The 19,580-nt window shown below is 42.2% G+C and overlaps 1 protein-coding gene across 1 annotated transcript in view; it reads left to right on the forward strand.

The window, feature by feature from the left end:
* Positions 1 to 19,580, forward strand: part of Dock2 (dedicator of cytokinesis 2) — a 409,472-nt gene that overhangs the window by 12,058 nt on the left and 377,834 nt on the right. Inside the window, exon 2 of the mRNA XM_034506657.2 lies at positions 14,881 to 14,964. Within this exon, the coding sequence (XP_034362548.1) occupies positions 14,881 to 14,964 (84 nt within the window). The remainder of the gene's footprint in view (positions 1 to 14,880; positions 14,965 to 19,580) is intronic.

Genomic DNA, 19,580 nt, shown 5'->3' on the forward strand with positions numbered 1-19,580 from the left:
GGGGTGGGGTGGTGGGGTTAGATTGCAGGGGGTATGTATGTGGTTACATTATTTGTTCATCTGGAGCTCTGTTGGCTACATTGTTTAAAAAAAAAAAAAGAACTGGGTGTTGTCTCAATTTCTAGGTTACTTAGAGGAAGCAGGAAGTCTCAGAAATGGTTCGTAAGAGCTATTAAATCAGTTACCTTGCTCATCCGAGTGCCTGGGCTCAGACAGCACCAGTCCAAGGATCAGCTACAGATTCTACTGTCTTTCAACAGGAGCTGGAACTGCTAAGGCCTAGGAGTCTCCTGTTCAGTGAAAGACGTCCAGATTACAGAAAGACAAGTGTGGGGCACACACACTCGGGCAGGCAGACCCCAGCCAGGTTCCTCTCTTGGCCTTGTGCAGGGCGTGAACTGAGAATGGCACACTGTGGGTAGCCTTGTGCTTGAGGCCAGAGCCAGTGAAGGACAGGACTGACCTCTTGAGCTGGGGTCTGAGACCCCCCTGCCTCATGCTTTCTAAGCTTTAGTGCCTCTCAGGGAATTTCCATCCTTGAGAATACTCTCATCGGGAGGTTAGGGCCATAGGGCAAACCTTGCACCAGACCCTGTTCAGTGTCCTAACAACATGTGAGAGATACCATTAGCGCACTCCTCACAAGAAAATGGGACCCAGACAGGTGTAGTTACTCAACCAAGGTCACACTCAACGAAATGGCAGGGCTGGCATCGTTCCAAGTCACTGAGCTCTCTTTGATGAGTTTAGGGGGGGACATCTGCTTTTGAGATGGGAGGCTGAAGAGGGAGAGAGGAGAGAAAGGGGATGAGTTGGGAGGGGGTTGTCTGTGATGCAGAATAATCTATACAAAGCCTAGAGGTCTCAGGATATGCACAGGGTCAAGCACATGGTACAGTGTACTCTCAGCTCAGGCGCTGTATGAGCTTAGGTAACTTTACTAGCCTCTCTGTTTCTAGCCTCTCTGTCCCTCACTTGGCATATGGACACGATTCTTTGTATTTGGAAGCAGTACTGTGAGGATTATAAACACGTAAGAGGAGAGAGCTTCGAACAGTGTCTAGTCCAAGGCAAATGTCCAGTGAACATTGGTTCCAGTCAGGATTACTATCAGTCTAGACCCCCAGGTAAGTGAGGCCTGGAGAGAAACTGTTACATACGTTTTTTTCTCCAGGAACCATAACAACAACTTGTAAAGTGTAATTTACTCCCTTGGTTCCCCGGATGCCTGTCAGGGTGGTCAGAGCTAGCACAATGATGCCTACTTAAGACACAGAGAGGAAGTCCAGCCCGTAGCTGGCAGCTGCCAAGGCAGGTGGGAGGTGCCTGTAAACAGACGCACTGTCCACAGAGTGGGCAGAAGCAGGGCTCACTGCCCTCATGTGGAAGGACCCTGGGCACTCTCCTTCCTGCTTTAAGGGAGAGCAGAGCTATGAGGGTGTGGACCCTGCACCCCAGGAAGCCTCCAGTCACCCCACATGCTCGTCCTGGAGATAACTGATGCTCTATAACGACCTGGGCTTCCGGAGGCGGGGCTGCAGATGAGCCTTTTGGTCCTGTCATGCTGTAGAGGTCATCCTGCCTGATTCCCATCGAAGTTGCCGATGACTGCACATCACTGAAGGCGTGCTCCATATATGGCTGGCACTTCTCCTCTCTCTGGCTCCCTGAGGCCAAACAGTCTTCTCCGATATCCTGCTCACCAGTACACCTCTCCATCCTAGCACCTTACCACACTTCAGGTGCTCTGTGCACAGATACTTCTTGGTGATTTTGACTAGACACATGAATTTGCAGCTTGCTGTTTTAACCACGCTAGGTTGCACAGTTCGGTAGCACTGGCCACAGCTCCATCTCCAATGCCTGTACAAGACTGCACTTCTTCAACAAGGAATCTAGTAGCCATTAAGCAGTGACTCCTTGCTCTGCTCCAATGACCATGTAGCTGTTGGCATCTCTGTTTTTCTGTTTCTGTATCTTTCATATAAATGGAATGGAGCAAAACATTGATGGTTCTTTGGGCCTGGTTCCTTGTACTTAGTATGTTTTTCTAGGACCATCTGTACTTCATGTATGAGTAGTTCGAATCTGGTTGAATAACATTCTGTTGTGCGCACATTCCACACTTTGCTTATCCAGTTACTGATAGATACCTGGGTTGTTTTGATCTTTCAGCTTATGGGAATAGTGTCCAGCAAATGTTCATATGAAGGTTTTTGGTTTGAATTCTTGTTGACAATTTGGGGTGTGAGTCCAGGAATAGAATCGATGGGTCCCATGTTAATTCTGCTTGCCTTTGAAGACTGTTCACACTGTCCCCTAATTGCTATACATGACTTGTTTCCATGCTAATTTTTTGAGGATTACAATATTTCTGCATCCCTTTCAAAAATAAAAAAAAAAAATAACATTCTGGCCATACCAATGGGTGGTTATATCATACGAGGTGGTATGCTGTGCTTCTGATTGGCAGTTCCCTAATGACTTTAATGCCAAAGACCTTTTCATGTGCTCTTTGGCATTTGCGGGTCTCTAGGGAAATCAGTTTTTAAAATTCCTTTGCCCGTTTATAACTTGGTCTGTGTTGTCATTTTGTTGGTGCAATGTAAGAGTTCTTTATAAAGGTCGGGGTAGTCTAGACTTTTATTTCAGATCTGATTTGTTGCTGTGAGTCTCTGAGCTAACCACTGCCCATTGCAAAGGAAAGTGTGTTTGAAGGCTGAGAGTGGCACTATTTTGTGGCTATAACTATAAACGGCTAAAGGCACTTTGAAGACATGTCCACTGAGCAGAGCAACAGTTGTAGGCTCTCCCCTGGGGTTTGTGACCTCCCCATCCATGAGCTCTTTTTGCCTGCTTCTCTGTTTGTTTCTGAGTTTGTAATTTAATTACACTCTCCCCTTCCTACCCTCACTCTAAGACCTCCCTCAAAGCCCTCCCCACTCTCCTTCAAACCCATGGATTAAGACCCACTCTATGAGAGGGAACCTAGATATCTACTCAGAACTAATGGAGTCATGGTTACTGGAGGAGAATCTACAATCATTGGCTTATTAAAACCAGTACAATCCCCCCCCCAATCTATAAACACATATGTTTGTATATGCATATATATTCCTGAATATAACCTATGAAGTTCCATATCATGTTACTGGTATGTATGTTTTTAAGAGCTGAGTATTTGGCACTGGGCAACCAACTGGTGTGCTCTTTCCTGGGACGGCTGCTTCTTTTACTCCCAGCTTTCCTCGGTTGTCTGTAGTTTTGTTTGCTTTTGTAGGTTTGAGGCCTTGTGGGCTTTTCCTTGTCCACTGGCAAGTTTGCTGGTGTCAACCTTGTTCAGTGCACAATTCGGCAGTTGTGATGGTGAGATTTTATGTGTGCAGTTTCTAAAATTAATAGGAGATGAAATCTCACAGCAAACCCCCTGATCTGGCTTTCGCAGCCTTCCCATGCCCTCTTTTGCAATGTTTTCTGAGTCTTAGATGCTGGAGTGTTTGTATCCATTAGGACTGAGCTCCAGAACTCCGCGTTTTGAAGGGTTGTGGTTTTCTCTAGTGGTCTCAGTCTTGCAAAGAGAAGTTTTCTTGCTGAGAGATGAAGATGACACTGATCTATGGGCATAAGGACAAATGTTTATACATTGCTGTTAAGGATTATGCTGGTTTAGTAAACTAGTGGTTGTAGATTCTCCTCTAATAACCATGAATTCAATAGTACTGCGTGTTGTGTTTTATAAAAAGAAAGAGAAGGCCAGGGATATGTTTGGTAGAGGCGCAGTATGGTGTGGGGGAAGGGGGTGCCTCTACAGGTCCATGCTGAGGCATCCCTTCCCCATGAGGTACCAGTCACATGATGCATAGTACAGAATAGAGTTTATTTAGGGCATCAGGAGGGGACTTGAGAGGGTAGTCCCTCTCAAGATAAAAGGAGAGAGAGAGGGAGGGAGAAAGAAAGAGAGAGAGAGAAGAGGAGTAAATGCAGGCCATGAACATGGGGGGGGGGGCGATGGGGAGAGAAGGGACAGACAGGAAAGAGGGTAAGAGAGTAAGAGAGCAAGAGAGAAAGGAAGGAGCAAACAGCCCCTTTTATAATGAGTCAGGCATACCTGGCTGTTGCCAGGCAACTGTGGGGCGGAGCCTAGAAGGAATGCTAATATTGAGTAGATATCTAGGTTTCAGAAACCAGGTGTAGCATTCCTCTTGTTGAGTAGGTCTTAATCCAATGAGAGCTGTTGGTTACTGCCAAGGCATGTGTGCCACTATTGCACCTTTAGGGTTATGGTGCCATGCTGGTCATTGATGTGCTTCATAGGAGTCATAGCTGGCTAGGTCGAACTGTTGATTTCCTCCCTCCTTTGGAAACTTGCATGTGCTTTCTGGTACCATGAAAGTTAGTCCTCAGAGAGAGAACATTCAGACACATTCCAGCCCAGGAGCCTCTGTGTCTTCAGCAGTAGAGTACCTTTTACTTCTAGGGAGTAACTAAGGGCAACCTCAGGAGGTTGTATGTTTGAGGACATAGAATTCTTAGACAGCCTTTGCAAACAACCCAAAAGAGGACTTCTCATGTCTGATATTGAGGGTCTTATTAGATGTTCTTTGGCTCTTGAAGGGACTATCATCAGCCCCGATGACAAAAGTCGATCCAAACTGTATATGTATATTTATACGCTGCATTATGTGCAGTATAGGATGTGTGTGTGAATAGTCACTACTATAATTCCTTGTGGCTTTTTCTGATATCCATATAGTTATTTTACCTCCCTCCTTCCTTCTTCTGTATCTATCTCCATCCCCCCTTCTCTTAGGGTCCCCCATTTCCCATTTTGCCTACGAGGTCATTTGTTTCCTGCCATTTCCTCTCCTCCCACCTTCTTCTGTATTTACCTTCCTCCCCCTCCCCAAGGAGCCCCCCTTCTCCATTTTCTTGATCAGATTACTCATACCCGAATATTCCTCTCTCTATTGCCTCCCAATCCCCTGAACCTGGCGATGATGGTCCAGTTTGACTCTCCTGGTTTCTGACTAGATTTACAGGATCAGGCATGAGCTCCCTCCTATGAAGCTGGCCTCAAATCTAAACAGAAATGAGTTTGCAATCCCTGTAAGAGTCATCTCACTAGTATACCAGCAGGTGGGGGGTATCTTGCTGGGACTGTCATTATTGTAGAATGCAGGGTCACCATTGGGTAAGACCATTGGTGATTTTTCTCCCCCAGCAGCCTGTAGAGAGAGAACACCATTGGGCACGATGAGTCAGACACCAGGGAGGAAGCTTCCAGCTTAGTTCTAAATTGCCTTCTTTATGTTCATGCAACTAAAGCATGTGGTGAGTTCCACAACAAGGTCTTATTATCTAACTCTGTGAGCAACCGGGCAGTAGCCTGGATTATTTGGGCAGGGGGTTGCTCTGGGAACTCTCTGGTCATCATCTCATAGAGATGTATTCCATGCTTGGCACTGGGATTTGTGCTTAATAACCTATGGATTCTGGGCACCATTATCCACCCTTGTAGGGTAAGTCTGTGCAAACTCCTTTAAAAAATGAATTTTAAATTATCTTATAAAGTAGTGGGTTTGCATGTGTCAATTTCATGCATCCTTGGTTTTTTATTGACCCTCCTCTTCACGTTTTCTTCCTGTATTAACTTTTCTACCCACAAATTCTCCATCGCTCTACTTTAATATTACATATTTTCCATTGTCTTACTGCCCTTAAGGCCATCCCCTCTCTCTTTTGGGACATTTCTAGCTTGCTGATTTCTACAAACACTCCAACTTAGACACATAAACGTAAAGATTCAAAACCAGGATCCACATGGAAGAGTCAGATGTGGGGCATCTGTACATCTGAGCCTGGATACCTCACTCTGTATAATTTGACAGCTGCAACCATGTTCCCTAAAACTGCATCATTTCACTTTCTTGATAGTGGCCTTGGATGCACAGAGGTTTTAAAATTTTGATGAAGTCCAAATTACCTTTCTCTCTCAATCTCTCTCTGTGTGATTGTATGTGCCCAGCCCAGGGAGTGGCACTATTAGGAGATGCGGCCTTGTTGGAGTAGATGTGTCACTGTGGGTGTGGGCTATAAGACCCTCACCCTAGCTGCCTGGAAGCCAGTATTCTGCTAGCAGCCTTCAGATGAAGATGTAGAACTCTCAGCCCCTCCTGCACCATGCCTGCCTGGATGCTGCCATGTTCCTGCCTTGATGATAATGGACTGGACCTCTGAACCTGTAAGCCAGCCCCAATTAAATGTTGTCCTTATAAGAGTTGCCTTGGTCACGGTGCCTGTTCACAGCAGTAAAACCCTAACTAAGACAATCTTTTTTTTTTTTTTTTTTTGGTTTTTGTTTTGTTTTGTTTGTTTGTTTAAGGCAGAGTTTCTCTCTGCAGCTCTGGTTGTCCTGGAGCTCACTATGTAGACAAGGCTAGTCTCAAACTTACAGCGATCTTTCTGCTTCTGCCTCCTTAGTACTAGGATTAAAGGCATGTACCACCACCACCACCTGGTTAACTTTCTATCTATTTTTTAAATATAAAAGATGCCTTTTGTTATATTTCTTAGTTGGGTTTGTGATGAAACACCATGACCAAGGCAACTTAGAAAAAGAAGCATTTAATTGGGAGCTTGCTTACAGTATCAAAAGATGTTGCAGCAGTAGCTAAGAGCTTAAATCCTGACTCAGAGGCAGCAGGTAGAGAGAGTGAGTGAGGCGGCCTGGCATGGGCTTTGAAACCTCAAAGCCCACCCTTAGTGACACACTTCCACCAACAAGTCCATACTATCTAATCCTTCCTAGACAGTCTATAAACTGGAAATCAAACATTTTAATATATGCACCTATGGGGGGGGCTCTTCTCTTTCAAGCTATGAAAAAGTACTGTTGTGTTTTCTTCTAAGAGTTTTATAAATGTGTATGGTTTTGATATGTTTTGAGTTAATTTTTGAAGGTATAAGATAAACACCTGTTATAGTTAGAATATGCAATACCCTCCACAGACTTACTTCCTGAAAATGTAGCCATCTACTGTTGGTGCTAAATTTAGAGGGTGGGGCCTAGGTGGAGGTCCTTGGGAACTATTTCTTATGTATGGCACCTTCCTTCTCACTCTCTCTGCTTCATATGTGTTGTGAGGTGAGTGGAGTCTGCCACATCTGTCCGTTGCTATGAAACTCTGCCTCACCATAGACCAGTTGCAACAGAGCCAAGGGCAGGGAGGGAGACTTCTAAAACTGTCAGCCAAAATAAAGTTGTCTGTGTAAGTTATGTGTCACTGAGACAGAGAGGTCTGACTCATGCAGCAACTGCTTTCTATTTTTTGGGTAAGTCTATTCTGACTATTGACTATTTTTTAATCATAAGATGTTGATAAATTTTTGCAAATGCTTTTTCTTCAATAGTTAACATGATCATGTAAACTTTTTCTTTTATGCTATTGATACAAGTATACTTCTTTTATTGTTTTGGATAGTGAACAGTTCTTGCATTCTCGGTGAAATTCCACGGTGTCTTTTAATAAGGCTGCTAGATTCCATTTGCTAATCTCTTATGGATGCATGTGTCTAGATTCACAAGGGATATGGGCCTTTACTTATAAATTCCTTGTATAATAATACAATAATATAATAACTCATAATACCTTGTGATGTGCTTATAAAAAGATAAAGAGATATAGAATATGTTCTATGGGGGTGTGGTGAGGTATGGGGGAAGGGGATGTCTCAGTGGGCCCATGCTTAGGCATTCCTTTCCCCTGAGGGACAGCCACAGGACAGTATAGTAGAGAATAGAGTTTATTTAGAGCATGGGGAGGGGAGTTAGGAGGGTAGTAGAGGAAAAGAGGCAGAGAGGGGGAGAGAGTAGAGGAGTAGAGGCCGGCCATGAGCACATGGAGCAGGAGATCAAGAGAGAGAGAGAGGAGGGGGCAAGCAGCCCCTTTTATAGTGGGCCAGGCCTACCTGGCTGTTGCCAGATAACTGTGGAGGTGGTGTTTAGACAGAATGCTAACACCTTGTGAAGTGTTTTCCCTGTTTTTTGTGGAAGAGTTTAAAAAGAATAGGTATTGATTTCTTCTATCTTCTAGAATTCATACTGAAGTAATAGGGCACTGTGCTTTCTTTTTTTGGAGTGTGCATGTGCATATGTCTGTATGTATATTCTGTGTACATATTAATGTGGATTCTTCACACATGCATTTGTGTGTGTGTGTGTGTGTGTGTGTGTGTGTGTGTGTGTGGTGGCCAAAGATCAGATGTCTTCTTCGATTGCTCCTCACCTTACTTGTTTGGACACAGGTCCTCTCTAGGAGCCTGGGACTCATTGACTGAGCCCACCCAGCTAGCCAATGAATTCAGGAATCTGTCTGTCTCTATTTCCTGGGGTGGGGGTGGGGGACAAGCTTTCAGATGCAAGGCACCATACTTGGCTTTTTAAATGTAGCTACTAGATATCCAAGCTGAGGTCCTCATGTTTGCTTCCTAAGGACCTTACTAACTGCGCTATCTCCACAGGCCTTTGAGGAGGTTTCTGATAACTGAATTTATGTTTTCATGAGTCAACGTCGGTAGTTCGATTCAAGGAATACATCCAATTCGTCTAGGTCACCGTACTTTGGGGGGGGGGTACAAGTATCGAAAGCCTCTTGTCTTGAGAAAGTTTCATTGCTGATTACGTTCACCATAAGAGGCAGTAGCTGGAAGACTGTCTACTTATAATCTCTTTCCTGTCTGGATTGTTGGCAGTAATGTCCTCACTTTCACTCTGATTTGGTAACATGAAGCCTCCACTCATTTTTGCTCTACCTGCCTATCTGCTTATCACCTCTAAGACACACATCCTCTAAGACACACATCCTCTAAGACACACATCCTAAGAACATTCTGGTTCCGCTGTCTTTGTTGCTTCTCCCCTCCAGTCTGCTCCTCATTGCTTTAATTTGCGTTGTTTTCTTTCTTTCGTCTTCGGGTTTCATTTGCTTTTCTTCTATTAGTTGTTAAAAATTAGAAATATAGGTAATTTGAGGTCTCTGCTGTGCTTCCAGGCAGACATCTATAGCTATGAAATGTGCTAATCACGCCTCTGTGGTATCCTCCAGCTTTGGTAGACTGTGTTTGCATTTTAACTTGTCTGAAAAGAGTTCCTAATTTCTCTCACGAGTTTGTTAGCCATTTTATTTTGCTTGTGCCTTTGACCCCTCCTTTGTGATTTTTATTTTCAGTTTTGATTCTGATACAGACCTCTAGTTTTATTTCTCTGTGGTCACAGAAGACACTACTCATGATCTTAGTCATTTCAACTGCCAGAGATTTGCTGTGTGACCCAACTTGTGATCTATGCTGCATTGGGTCCCTGCACGTTGACAGTAGGAACTCTGCTGCTCTAGACAGCAGTGGCTTACAGATGTTGGTCAGGTCCAGCTGTTTGCGGTATTGGCCAATTCCTGTTTTCTTTTTGACTTTGTACCTAATTTTTCTATCCATTGCTGATGGCCAGTTAATGGGATCTTCCACTACTGCTGTAGAACTGCCTGTCTCTTTAATTGGGTCAATGTTTGTTAATATAGTTCATTGTTCTATATTTGTAACTACACCGTTCCTTTTTTTTTTTTTTTTTTTTTTTCATCAGACCCATTCGAGTACCTAAGCTACTCTTCGGAAACAACATGCAGTTGGATTGGAATTTAAAAAAAAAAAACTATTTCCTGCAATCCCACATATATACATATATATGTATATACACATGCATGTATGTGTGCATACATATATGTGTGTGTGTGTGCATGCATGTGTGCATTTGTGTGTATACTTATGTGTATGTATGTAGGTTTGGGCATCTGAGTGCAGTGCCCTCAAAGGACAAAAGAGGGAGTTGGGTCTCTGCAGCTAGAGTTATGGGGACATGAACCCCCCTAAGTAGGTGCTCAGAATGGATCTGTGCAAAAGTGATTTGTGCTTTTAACTGCTGGGCCTTCTTTCCAATCTCCGCAACCTCTGCCTTCTGACAGGAGGTTTAATCTCCGTGTACACTTTAAAGTAGATACTGAGGCAATATTTTCTCTTTTCACGCGGCTGTTGGCTTTGTGTATATTTTACATCTTTGTTTTTTGTGGATCCTCAGTTTTCTATGACAACTTTGCTTACAGGCGATTATTTTTCCTTCTGTTGTCTATGCCTTAGCATGGGGTCATCACTTCACGGTCACTCGTGCCTATCTTTGTCTTTGTTTGTCGTTTGTCCCTCTTTCACGTTTGTCTGTGTTTGTTTCCTTTAAAAAATCCGTTTTCCCTTTTAAAATGTTTTCAAGGTTATTTAATTTTTAAAATTATTTTGAAGTGGTAATATGTAATTCCACTCTGAACTCCCTGCCGGCAGCGTGTGCTTCTTGGTACCGCCCAAATGCTCTGGATTCATGAAAGAAAAGACACACACACACACACACACACACACACACACACACACACGGCCTGTAATATGCCCTAAGAAGCTCAACAGCTGGGCCACTCCCTCACTCCACGTGGCTAACACACACCAGCCTCCAATCTTCCTGAGTTAATACTTGCTAAATCTCTATTTCATCTTTGCTGTCCTGGACCCTGCTGGTCAGCCCTCCTGGGGCCACTTTCCCCCTGTACCTACATGTCGGCAGTCTCTCCCTCCTGCACCTTTCCTGCATGGTCTGTCTGCTTATGCCATGGCAGAACCCCCTCTTCCTCTTTCCTCAGTACCTTCTCGGGATAAAAAAAAAGCCCCACCTCTGTCTCCCTGCCCAGCCACTGGCAGCAGATCGACCAGCCAAAAAAACAACTGGGGACAGGCTTCCTTTAGTCCTACATGCAGAACACTGCAAACAGGATTTTGGGTAAACATAATTAGCACGAGAACACAAGCCGCTACATTATTTATTTTATTTTTTATGTGTATAAATATTTTACTTGCATACCACATGTGTGCATTGCCTAGAGAGGCCAGAAGAGGGTGTCAGATCTCACTGGAATTGGGTTGAGTTGTTGTCGGGGAGCTGGGAATCAAACTGATCAAACTGGAGCACTCTGGAAAATCAGGCAGTGTTTTAACCTTCTCTCCGGCATCTAAAGCTGTTTTGTTAGTGGTTATTGGTTAACTTGGTCTTTAAAACTAATTACACTTATTTATAACAATCTAGTCAGAGCTAAAATTAACTGTATTCTCATAGTATATGCTATACTATAGTAATCTATGCTATGCTCCTACCTAGCCCTACATCACCCTTTCTGTTACACTACAATCATCTTTATGTTGTGTGCTTGTTATCATAGATATTTTTGTTATTATTTTATATATTGTTATTTATAATATTTCATTGTTATTTTATACATTTGTCTCAGTCATATTATTTCATTGAGACCATGATTATTAGCTATGATATTATTATATATTATTATAATATATATCAGATACACAATATATTGTATATTATGATATTATTAGACTGTGATATTAAGTATGGGTTAAGTTTTTAAAATTCGTTTCTGTTCATTTCTTAATTTTCTCTTCATTTTTGAAGGAAAATCTCATGAGCTATGGAATTCTCCATTTCTAGTTTTTTTTTTTCCTTTTCGTGGTTTCTAAAGGGGACCCTATGTCATTGTCTCATTAAAGTCCTTTGTACAGGTGTTTAAAATTCTTCATCTTTGTTTATGACAGTTGGACTTAAATGTATCTCGGTGTGCATGCTGTGTGTTTACCCTACTTCCATTCCACTGTGTCTCCTGCTATGGAGACTTGAGTCTTCCTGCGTAGTTGAGTAGTTCTGACCATTATTTCTTCATATTTTTTCTGCCCATTTTTCTCACTCTTCTTACTCTGGGGCTCCCATTACGGGCATGTTGGTGCATTTGGCTGTAATATGCAGGTCTCTGATCTGTTCTTTTTTGTTTGCTGTTTTGTTTCTGTGCATCTTGGTCTGGCTTGACCTCAGCTGTCCTGTCTTCAAGGTCACTGATTTTCTCTCCCACACTCTCAGCTCTGTCCTTAAAGTTCTTTGGTAGGTTTTGTTTGTTTGTTTTTTGTTTTTGTCTTTTCATATTTACTATTGTTGCCTCTGTCCAGAGTTTCTATTTGATTCTGTTGTATAATTTTTCTGAGGTAATTCTCACTGTGAAACCACACTGGCCTCACTCAAAACCCATGATCCGCCTGCTTCAGCCTTTGAGTGCTGGGATTGTAGCTGCATGCTGCCACACCCAGCTCCATTATAGATATGTGTGTGTGTGTGTGTGTGTGTGTGTGTACACACACACACACACACACACACACATATAATTTCTATGTCATCAGTGATAGTCTTTACTTTGGAGACATCATTCTCATTTCCTTTGCTTTCTGTCCTATTTTTCTTTAGTTCTTTAAATATATGTAAGACAGTTGATTTAACCCCTTGTCTCCTAAGTCCAGTATTTGTCCTTTCTCTTGCCCAATTTTCTCTTAGTTTGTCCCTTCCTGTGAGTTGGTTGTACTTCCTCCTTAACATACTCATACTTTTGAATTGAAAAGTAGATACTTTGAACATTATTAGGATGCAATAGCTGTGGGAGACATGTCCTCCTTGTTGACCTGCAGTCATTGCTTGATGTGGGTGGTAATGTTTAGATGGTTAGTAGCTTTATGGAAATATGTTTATGTTTAGTTGTTGTGTGTAGTCACTAGGGACTCTAAGTACCTGGAGTCAAAAGAAAGGGAAAGAGTCTGGTCTTTGTAGCTGGCTCTGTGTGCTGGCATGCCTTCAGGGCTTACCCAGGCCTTTGCAGCTCTGCTCAGCCCCGGCTTGGCAGGGATGATCTTTTTTTGTCCGTTCTTCCTGAGGCAGCAGAGGGGGAAGAGTGTTAGCAGAGGGTAAGACTTGGTCTTAGGAGATTTGGGGGTAAGACTTTGTCTTACGAGATATTTAGGGTTGCTGTATAATAAAAGTTTACTTATCTAAGTCTAAGTTACTATGCTACTGTAGCTGACCTGCCTTCTGTGGTCCTCTGAGGCCAGAAACTGCAGTTTCTGGCACTTAGCATCTCATCCTAAAAACAGCAAATGATTAAGTAAATAGCCTTTGTACGATCTCAGCAGGAACTGCTGGGTTCTAATTTATGCCTGCTAGTCTGAAGTTGCAGGAAGAAAAGATACTTAGAGAAGTTATTATAGAGTTTATTACTAAGTGTAAAAAGTTTTCTATGAAAGCTATCTAAGGGAAAAAGCAGAAAGATCCTAAGTAGGGAAAAGAAAAATTCTAGTAAGGAAAACATTCTTCTAAGGGAAAAAAGTTTTCTGGAGCAGGGGGAAGGAAAGGAAGGAACATACTCTCTTTCTTTGTCTTCAGTACTTATACATCTTTCAGAATACATGATCACATGTTACAAAGTTCATCACAAGTTCACACTAAAAATCAAATCATATAAATAGAAGTTTACAACAAAGAATGCTTACATGCATATCCATTAGGAGTAATTATCTGACTAAATATTCATCACTTGTGTAGCTCCACAGGTTCACCGAAGGTTTAAAACTATAACTAAGTTGTTCGCTGAAGGTTTAAAACTGTAACTAAGTTATTAGTGAAGTTTTGTATAGATAAACCCAGGCAATATTTTATCTTTTGTCCCAGCACCTATAATAAATTGTTCCCTTTATATGACCTTTGGTTAATTGTTTTACAACCTCTTGGAATGTGCTCTGAGTAGGAGAAAGTCTGGTTACTATCTAAGAGCAATTAACTGGTGACACTTGGGAGACTGGCAACATTCTCATTGCAATTTTGACTATCAGAAAAAGACCTAATAGCAGTCCTGTTATAAAAGAGCTTAATAATCATTGATATAATTTTAGGAATTCTTATAGGATCATCATTAAGACTTAAGAAGTCATCTATTTGTCTACATAGCATCACTACAAGACAGTACATTGTAGGCCACCGACCAGACTCGGCTGGTCAAGATGATGATGTAGGCCGCTGGCCCGATCCAGTTTGGTCAAGATGGTGCCGGCTTTCGGTATGATCTACTACTGGTAAACAAGTGCACTGCGCATGTGATCACCCTTGGGCCAACTCAGTTTTGGCACCAACCCCTCCCAAGCAAGATACACAAATGAAGCACTGCAATTTCAACCAATCGCGCACCTCCACGCGCTCCCCCCCCCCACAGAGTATATAAACAGCTCGCTCTGGGTGCTTGGGGTTCCCGGCTGAATAATGAAGCGCTTCTACAATAAAGGTTGTTGAGAAGGATCCGGTTGTTCGAGTTGGGGCGCGACAGTACATCTTCGTGAATTTGCAGAGATCTGCTCCAAAGGAGTGTGCTATTGCTTAGTTATATGTGTTTAATAATAATAGGAAAAGCATATTAATAGCAGGAGTCTTTCCTAAAATGAATCCCTTACAGCCTTGTTGAATAAGGGTGCACCTGTTGCAGATTATATAATAATCCAAGGAAAGCCATTTCAGGATGATCACCTGCTAGTTATTAACTTGTCCCATTACGGCTCCTGACACTTGAGGACTTTGGCCAGAATGTCTTCATTTCCATTGCTGGGCTCACAGTCCCTGCCTCACATGGGTTGTTGTGATGAGGGAAGAAGATGCATAAGCTCAGCAAGAGGTTAAATGTGTAGATAGTACAAATAGCCTCCTGGCCATCCAGGCTACAGTGCAGGACTCATGTGGGAAGAAGTGGGGTTTTAAGTGAGTCTGTATTGATTAATGAAGCAGGTATCTGGCTTCTGCTCTGGCCTTCCGTAGCCCATTTGGGTTTCATATATGTGACAGAGACTCAAGGCAGAGGCAGCAATATAAAGAATGATCATAGTACCTAGAGGTCTCCCTGACTGTCTCCATGTTCCATTTCGCAGCCATCTACAACTTCCAAGGCAGTGGAGCCCAGCATCTCACGCTACAGATCGGCGATGTGGTGCGAATACAGGAGACCTGTGGAGGTGAGTCCGTATTGCGTTTGTGCCCCTCAGATGATGGGCCATTCACTGTAAGAACCCAAGGCACCTGCAGTACTCTCTCTAAATATACACTTGAGTGAGGTTTTTAAACACATCTTGCTAATTTAGTACAGTTAGCCCTTTGTGTCCATGGGATCTACATCTACAGGGGTTCAACCAACTGAAGGCAGAAAATATTACATCTGGAATATGTATATTCAGCTTCTGTCATTAATCCACAAGCAATACAACACTATTATTATTTTTTATTGATTATTTATTTACATTTCAAATATTGTCCCCCTTCCTAGTCTCCTCTCTGCAAATCCCTCATCCCATTCCCCCTTGCCTTTGCCTCTAAGAGGGTACTCTCTCATCCACCTATCCACTCCCACCTTACCCCTCTAGCATCCCCCTTCGATGGTGCAGCAAGCCTCCACAGAACCAATTGTGTCCCCTGCCATTGATGTCAGATAAGGCAATCCTCTGCTACATATATAGCAGAAGCCAGGGACCTACCTATGTATACTCTTTGGTTGGTGGTTTAATCCCTTGGAACTCTGAGGGGTTCAGTTAGTTAATATTGTTCTTCATACGGGGTTGCAATCCCCTTCAGCTCCTTTAGTCCTTCCCCTAGCTCTTCCATTGGGTTCCCCAGGCTCAGTCTAATGGTTGGCTCTATTCACATCTGTCTTAGTCAGGTGCTGGCAGAGCCTCCCGGGCTCCTGTCTGCAAGCATGTCTTAGCATCAGAAACTGGGTTGGGGTTTGGTGCCTATGGATGGGATGAATCTCAAGGTGGGGCAGTCTCTGGATGGCCTTTCCTTCAGTCTCTGCTCCATTTTTTTTTTTTTTTTTTTTTTTTTTTGTTCCTGCATTTCTTTTAGACAGAAACAATTCTGGGTTAAAAATTTTGAGGTGGGTCATTGACCCCTTCCCTCAACTGGGGACAATGCCTATCTACTGGAGGTGGTCCCTTCAGATTCTATCTCCCCTCTGTTGGGCATTTTGGCTAATGTCATCCCCATTGGGTCCTTGGAGCCTCTTGAGTCCCTGGCATCTGGGACTTTCTAGTGGTTCCCCTCACCCCAGTTCCTTGCTTCCCACTGCTACATATTTCTATTTATTCTCCTAGCCTTCTGGACTTCTCTCCTGTCTCTTCTCATACCTGAACCTGCCCCCCCCTTTCCCCTTCCTCTCTCCTACCAAGGACCATCCCTCCCTCTATCTCTCATGATTATTTTGTTTCCCTTTCTAAGTGGTATCAGAGTAACTACAGATTCATAGAATGAAATAGGTATTGTTCCTTCTGTTTCTATTGTATGGAATAGTGTGAGTAGTGTTGATATTAGCTGTTCCTTGAAGGTCTTGTAGAATTCTGCATTAAAGCTATCTGGTCCTGGGCTCTTTTTTCTGGTGGGGGGAGGTTTTTGATGATTTGTTCTATTTCCTTAGGGGATATGGGACTGTTTAGATAGTTTACCTGATCTTGATTTAACGTTGGTATATGGTATCTGTTTACCTGGTATCTTGATACTTGGTAAAGTCATCCATTTCATCTAGATTTTCCAGTTTTGTTGAGTAAAGGCTTTTGTAGTTTTTGTTTGTTTGTTTGTTTGTTTTTTGGTTTTTGGTTTTTTGGTTTTTTGAGACAGGGTTTCTCTGTGTAGCCCTGGCTGTCCTGGAACTCACTCTGTAGACCAGGCTGGCCTTGAACTCAGAAATCTGTCTGCCTCTGCCTCCCAAGTGCTGGGATTAAAGGCGTGCACCACCACAGCTCAGTGGCCTTTGTAGTTTGATCTGATGAATTTTTTAATTTCATCAGTTTCAGTTGTGCCTCCATTTTCATTCTTGATTTTGTTAATTTGGATACTGTCTCTGTGTCCTTTAGTTAGTTTGGCTAAGAGTTTATCCTGTTGATTTTCTCAAAGAACCAACTTTTGATTTTGTTAATTTTTTGGATCATTCTCTTTGTTTCTAATTGGTTCATTTCCATCCTGAGTTTGATTATTTCCTGTAGTCTGCTCCTCTTGAGTGTGTTTGCTTCTCTTTGTTCTAGGGCTTTCAGATGTGCTGTTAAGTTGTTAGTGTAGGATCTCTCCAATTTCTTTATGAAGGCACTATGAATTTTGTGCTATGAATTTTGCTTTTAGCACTGCTTTCATTGTGTTTCATAAGTTTGGGTATGCTGTGTCTTCATTTTCATTGAATTCTAGAAAGTCTCCAGTTTCTTTATTTCCTCCCTGATCAAGTTATCATTGAGTTGAGAGCTGTTCAGTTTCCATGGGTATGTGGACTTTCTGTTGTTTTTGTTGTTATTGAAGTCAAGCCTTAGTCCATGGTGATTTGGTAGGATGCATGAAATTATTTCAATCTTCTTGTATCTGTTGAGGCTTGTTTTTGTGATTGATTATATGGTTAACTTTGAAGAAGGTACCATGAGGTGTTGAGAAGGTATAGTCTTTTGTTTTGGGGTGAAATTTTCAGTATACATCTGTTAAATCCATTTGGTTCATAACTTTTATTAGCTTCACTGTGTTTTTGTTTAGTTTCTGTTTCAATGACCTGTCCATTGTTGAGAGTTGAGTGTTGAAGACTTCCACCATTATTGTATGGGGTTCTATGTATGGTTTGAGATTTAGTAACATGTCTTCTACAAATGTGGGTGCCCTTGCATTTGGGGCATAGATGTTCAGAATTGAGATTTCATCTTGGTGGATCTTTCCTTTGTTGAATATGAAATGTCCTTCCTCATCTTGTTTGATAACTTTTGGTTGAACATCTATTTTATTGGATATTAGAATGGCAATTCATGCTTGTTTCTTGAAACCATTTGCTTGGAAAACTTTTTTTCCAGCTTTTACTCTGAGGTAGTGTCTGTCTTTGTTGTTTAGGTGTGTTTCCTGTATGCAGCAAAATGCAGGATTCTGGTTGCATGTCCAGTCTGTTCGATTATGTCTTTTTATTGAGGACTTGAGTCCATTGATTTTGAAAGATATTAAAGGCATATGATTATTAGTTCCTGTTATATTTTTTGTTGGAAGTGGACTTGTGTGTGTGTTTCTCTCCTTTTGCGTTTGCTATATGATGATTAATTTTTTGTTTTTTTTTTCTCCTTTGGTGTAGATATTCTCCTTGTGTTGGAGTTTTCTTTCTAAAATCTTCTGTAGGGCTGGATTAGTAGATGTATATTGCTTAAATTTGGTTTTGTTATGGAATAGTTTGATTTTTTCCATCTGATGATTGAGAGTTTTGCTGGGTATAGTAGCCTGGGCTGGCATTTGTGTTCTCTTAGGGACTATATGACTTCTGTCCAGGATGTTTTGGCTTTTAGAGTATCTGTTGAGAAGTCTTGTGTAATTCTGATAGGTCTGTGTTTATATGTTACTTGGTCTTTTCCCTTTACAGCTTTTAATATTTTTTTCTTTGTTCTGTGCATTTAGTGTTTTGGCTATTATGTGATGGAAGGATTTTCTTTTCTGGTGCAATGTATTTGGTGTTCTGTAGGCTTCTTTTACTTTATGGCCATCTCTTTCTTTAGGCTGGAGAAGTTTTTTTTCTATGATTTTGTTAAAGATGTTTTCTGGCCTTTTGAGCTGGGAGTCTTCACTCTCTTCTATTCCTATTATTCTTAGGTTTGGTCTTTTCATTGTGTCTTGGATTTCGTGAATGTTTTGCATTAGGAATTTTTTATGCTTTGTATTTTCTGTGACTGTTGTGCCATTATCTTCTATGGTATCTTCTATGCCTGAAATTCTCTCTTCTGTCTCTTATATTCTGTTGTTGATGCTTGCATCTGTAGCTCCTGACCTCTTTCCTAGGTTTTTCATTTCCAGGGTTGCCTCTATTTGTGATTTCTTTATTGTTTCTACTTCCATTTTTAGGTCTTGGACTGCTTTGTTCAATTTCTTCACTTGTTTGATTGTGTTTTCCTGTATTTCTTTGAGGGATTTATTTGTTTCCTCTTTAAGGGCTTCTTCCTTTTATTTCTTCTATTTAACTGTGTTTTCCTGTATTTATTTAAGTGAGCTATTGATATCCTCCTTAAAGGTCTCTATTATCTCCATGAGACAAGATTGGGATTTTAGGTCAGCATCATGCATTTCAGGTGTATTGAGGTATCCATGGCTTGCTGTGGTGGGAAAGCTGGGTTCTGATGGTGTCAAAGTATATTGATTTCTGTTGTTTATAATCTTGCACTTGCCTCTCACCATCTGGTTATCTCTGGTGTTAGCTGGCCTGGGTGTCCCTGACTGGAGCCTGCCTCCTGTATCCTTGGGTAGTAGCAGATACCCTGGGTGATCTGTGGCCCTAGCTGCAGTGGATCTCCTGGAAGCCCTGTAGACTGTTGGCCTAGCTACAGCAAATCTCCTGGGAGTCCTGCAGACAGTACAGTGTTGAGAGAGAGGGGAAGACAGACTGATCTTCCCCTAAGCAGGTAGAGACTGGAAGAGAGAAGGCATTTGTACATAGAGGAGAGAAGTCCGGCATCCACTGGGCACCTGGAAAGGGAGGAGTTCTTACCCGCTGTGATTATTTGGGTGGCTATCCTATCTATTGCCCTGACTGCAGCAGGTCTCCCTGAAGCCTTGTGGACTATGCAACATTGAGAGGCTGATC

The sequence above is a fragment of the Arvicanthis niloticus genome, chromosome 6 (genome assembly GCF_011762505.2).
Source record: "Arvicanthis niloticus isolate mArvNil1 chromosome 6, mArvNil1.pat.X, whole genome shotgun sequence".
Classification (NCBI taxonomy): Eukaryota; Metazoa; Chordata; class Mammalia; order Rodentia; family Muridae; genus Arvicanthis; species Arvicanthis niloticus.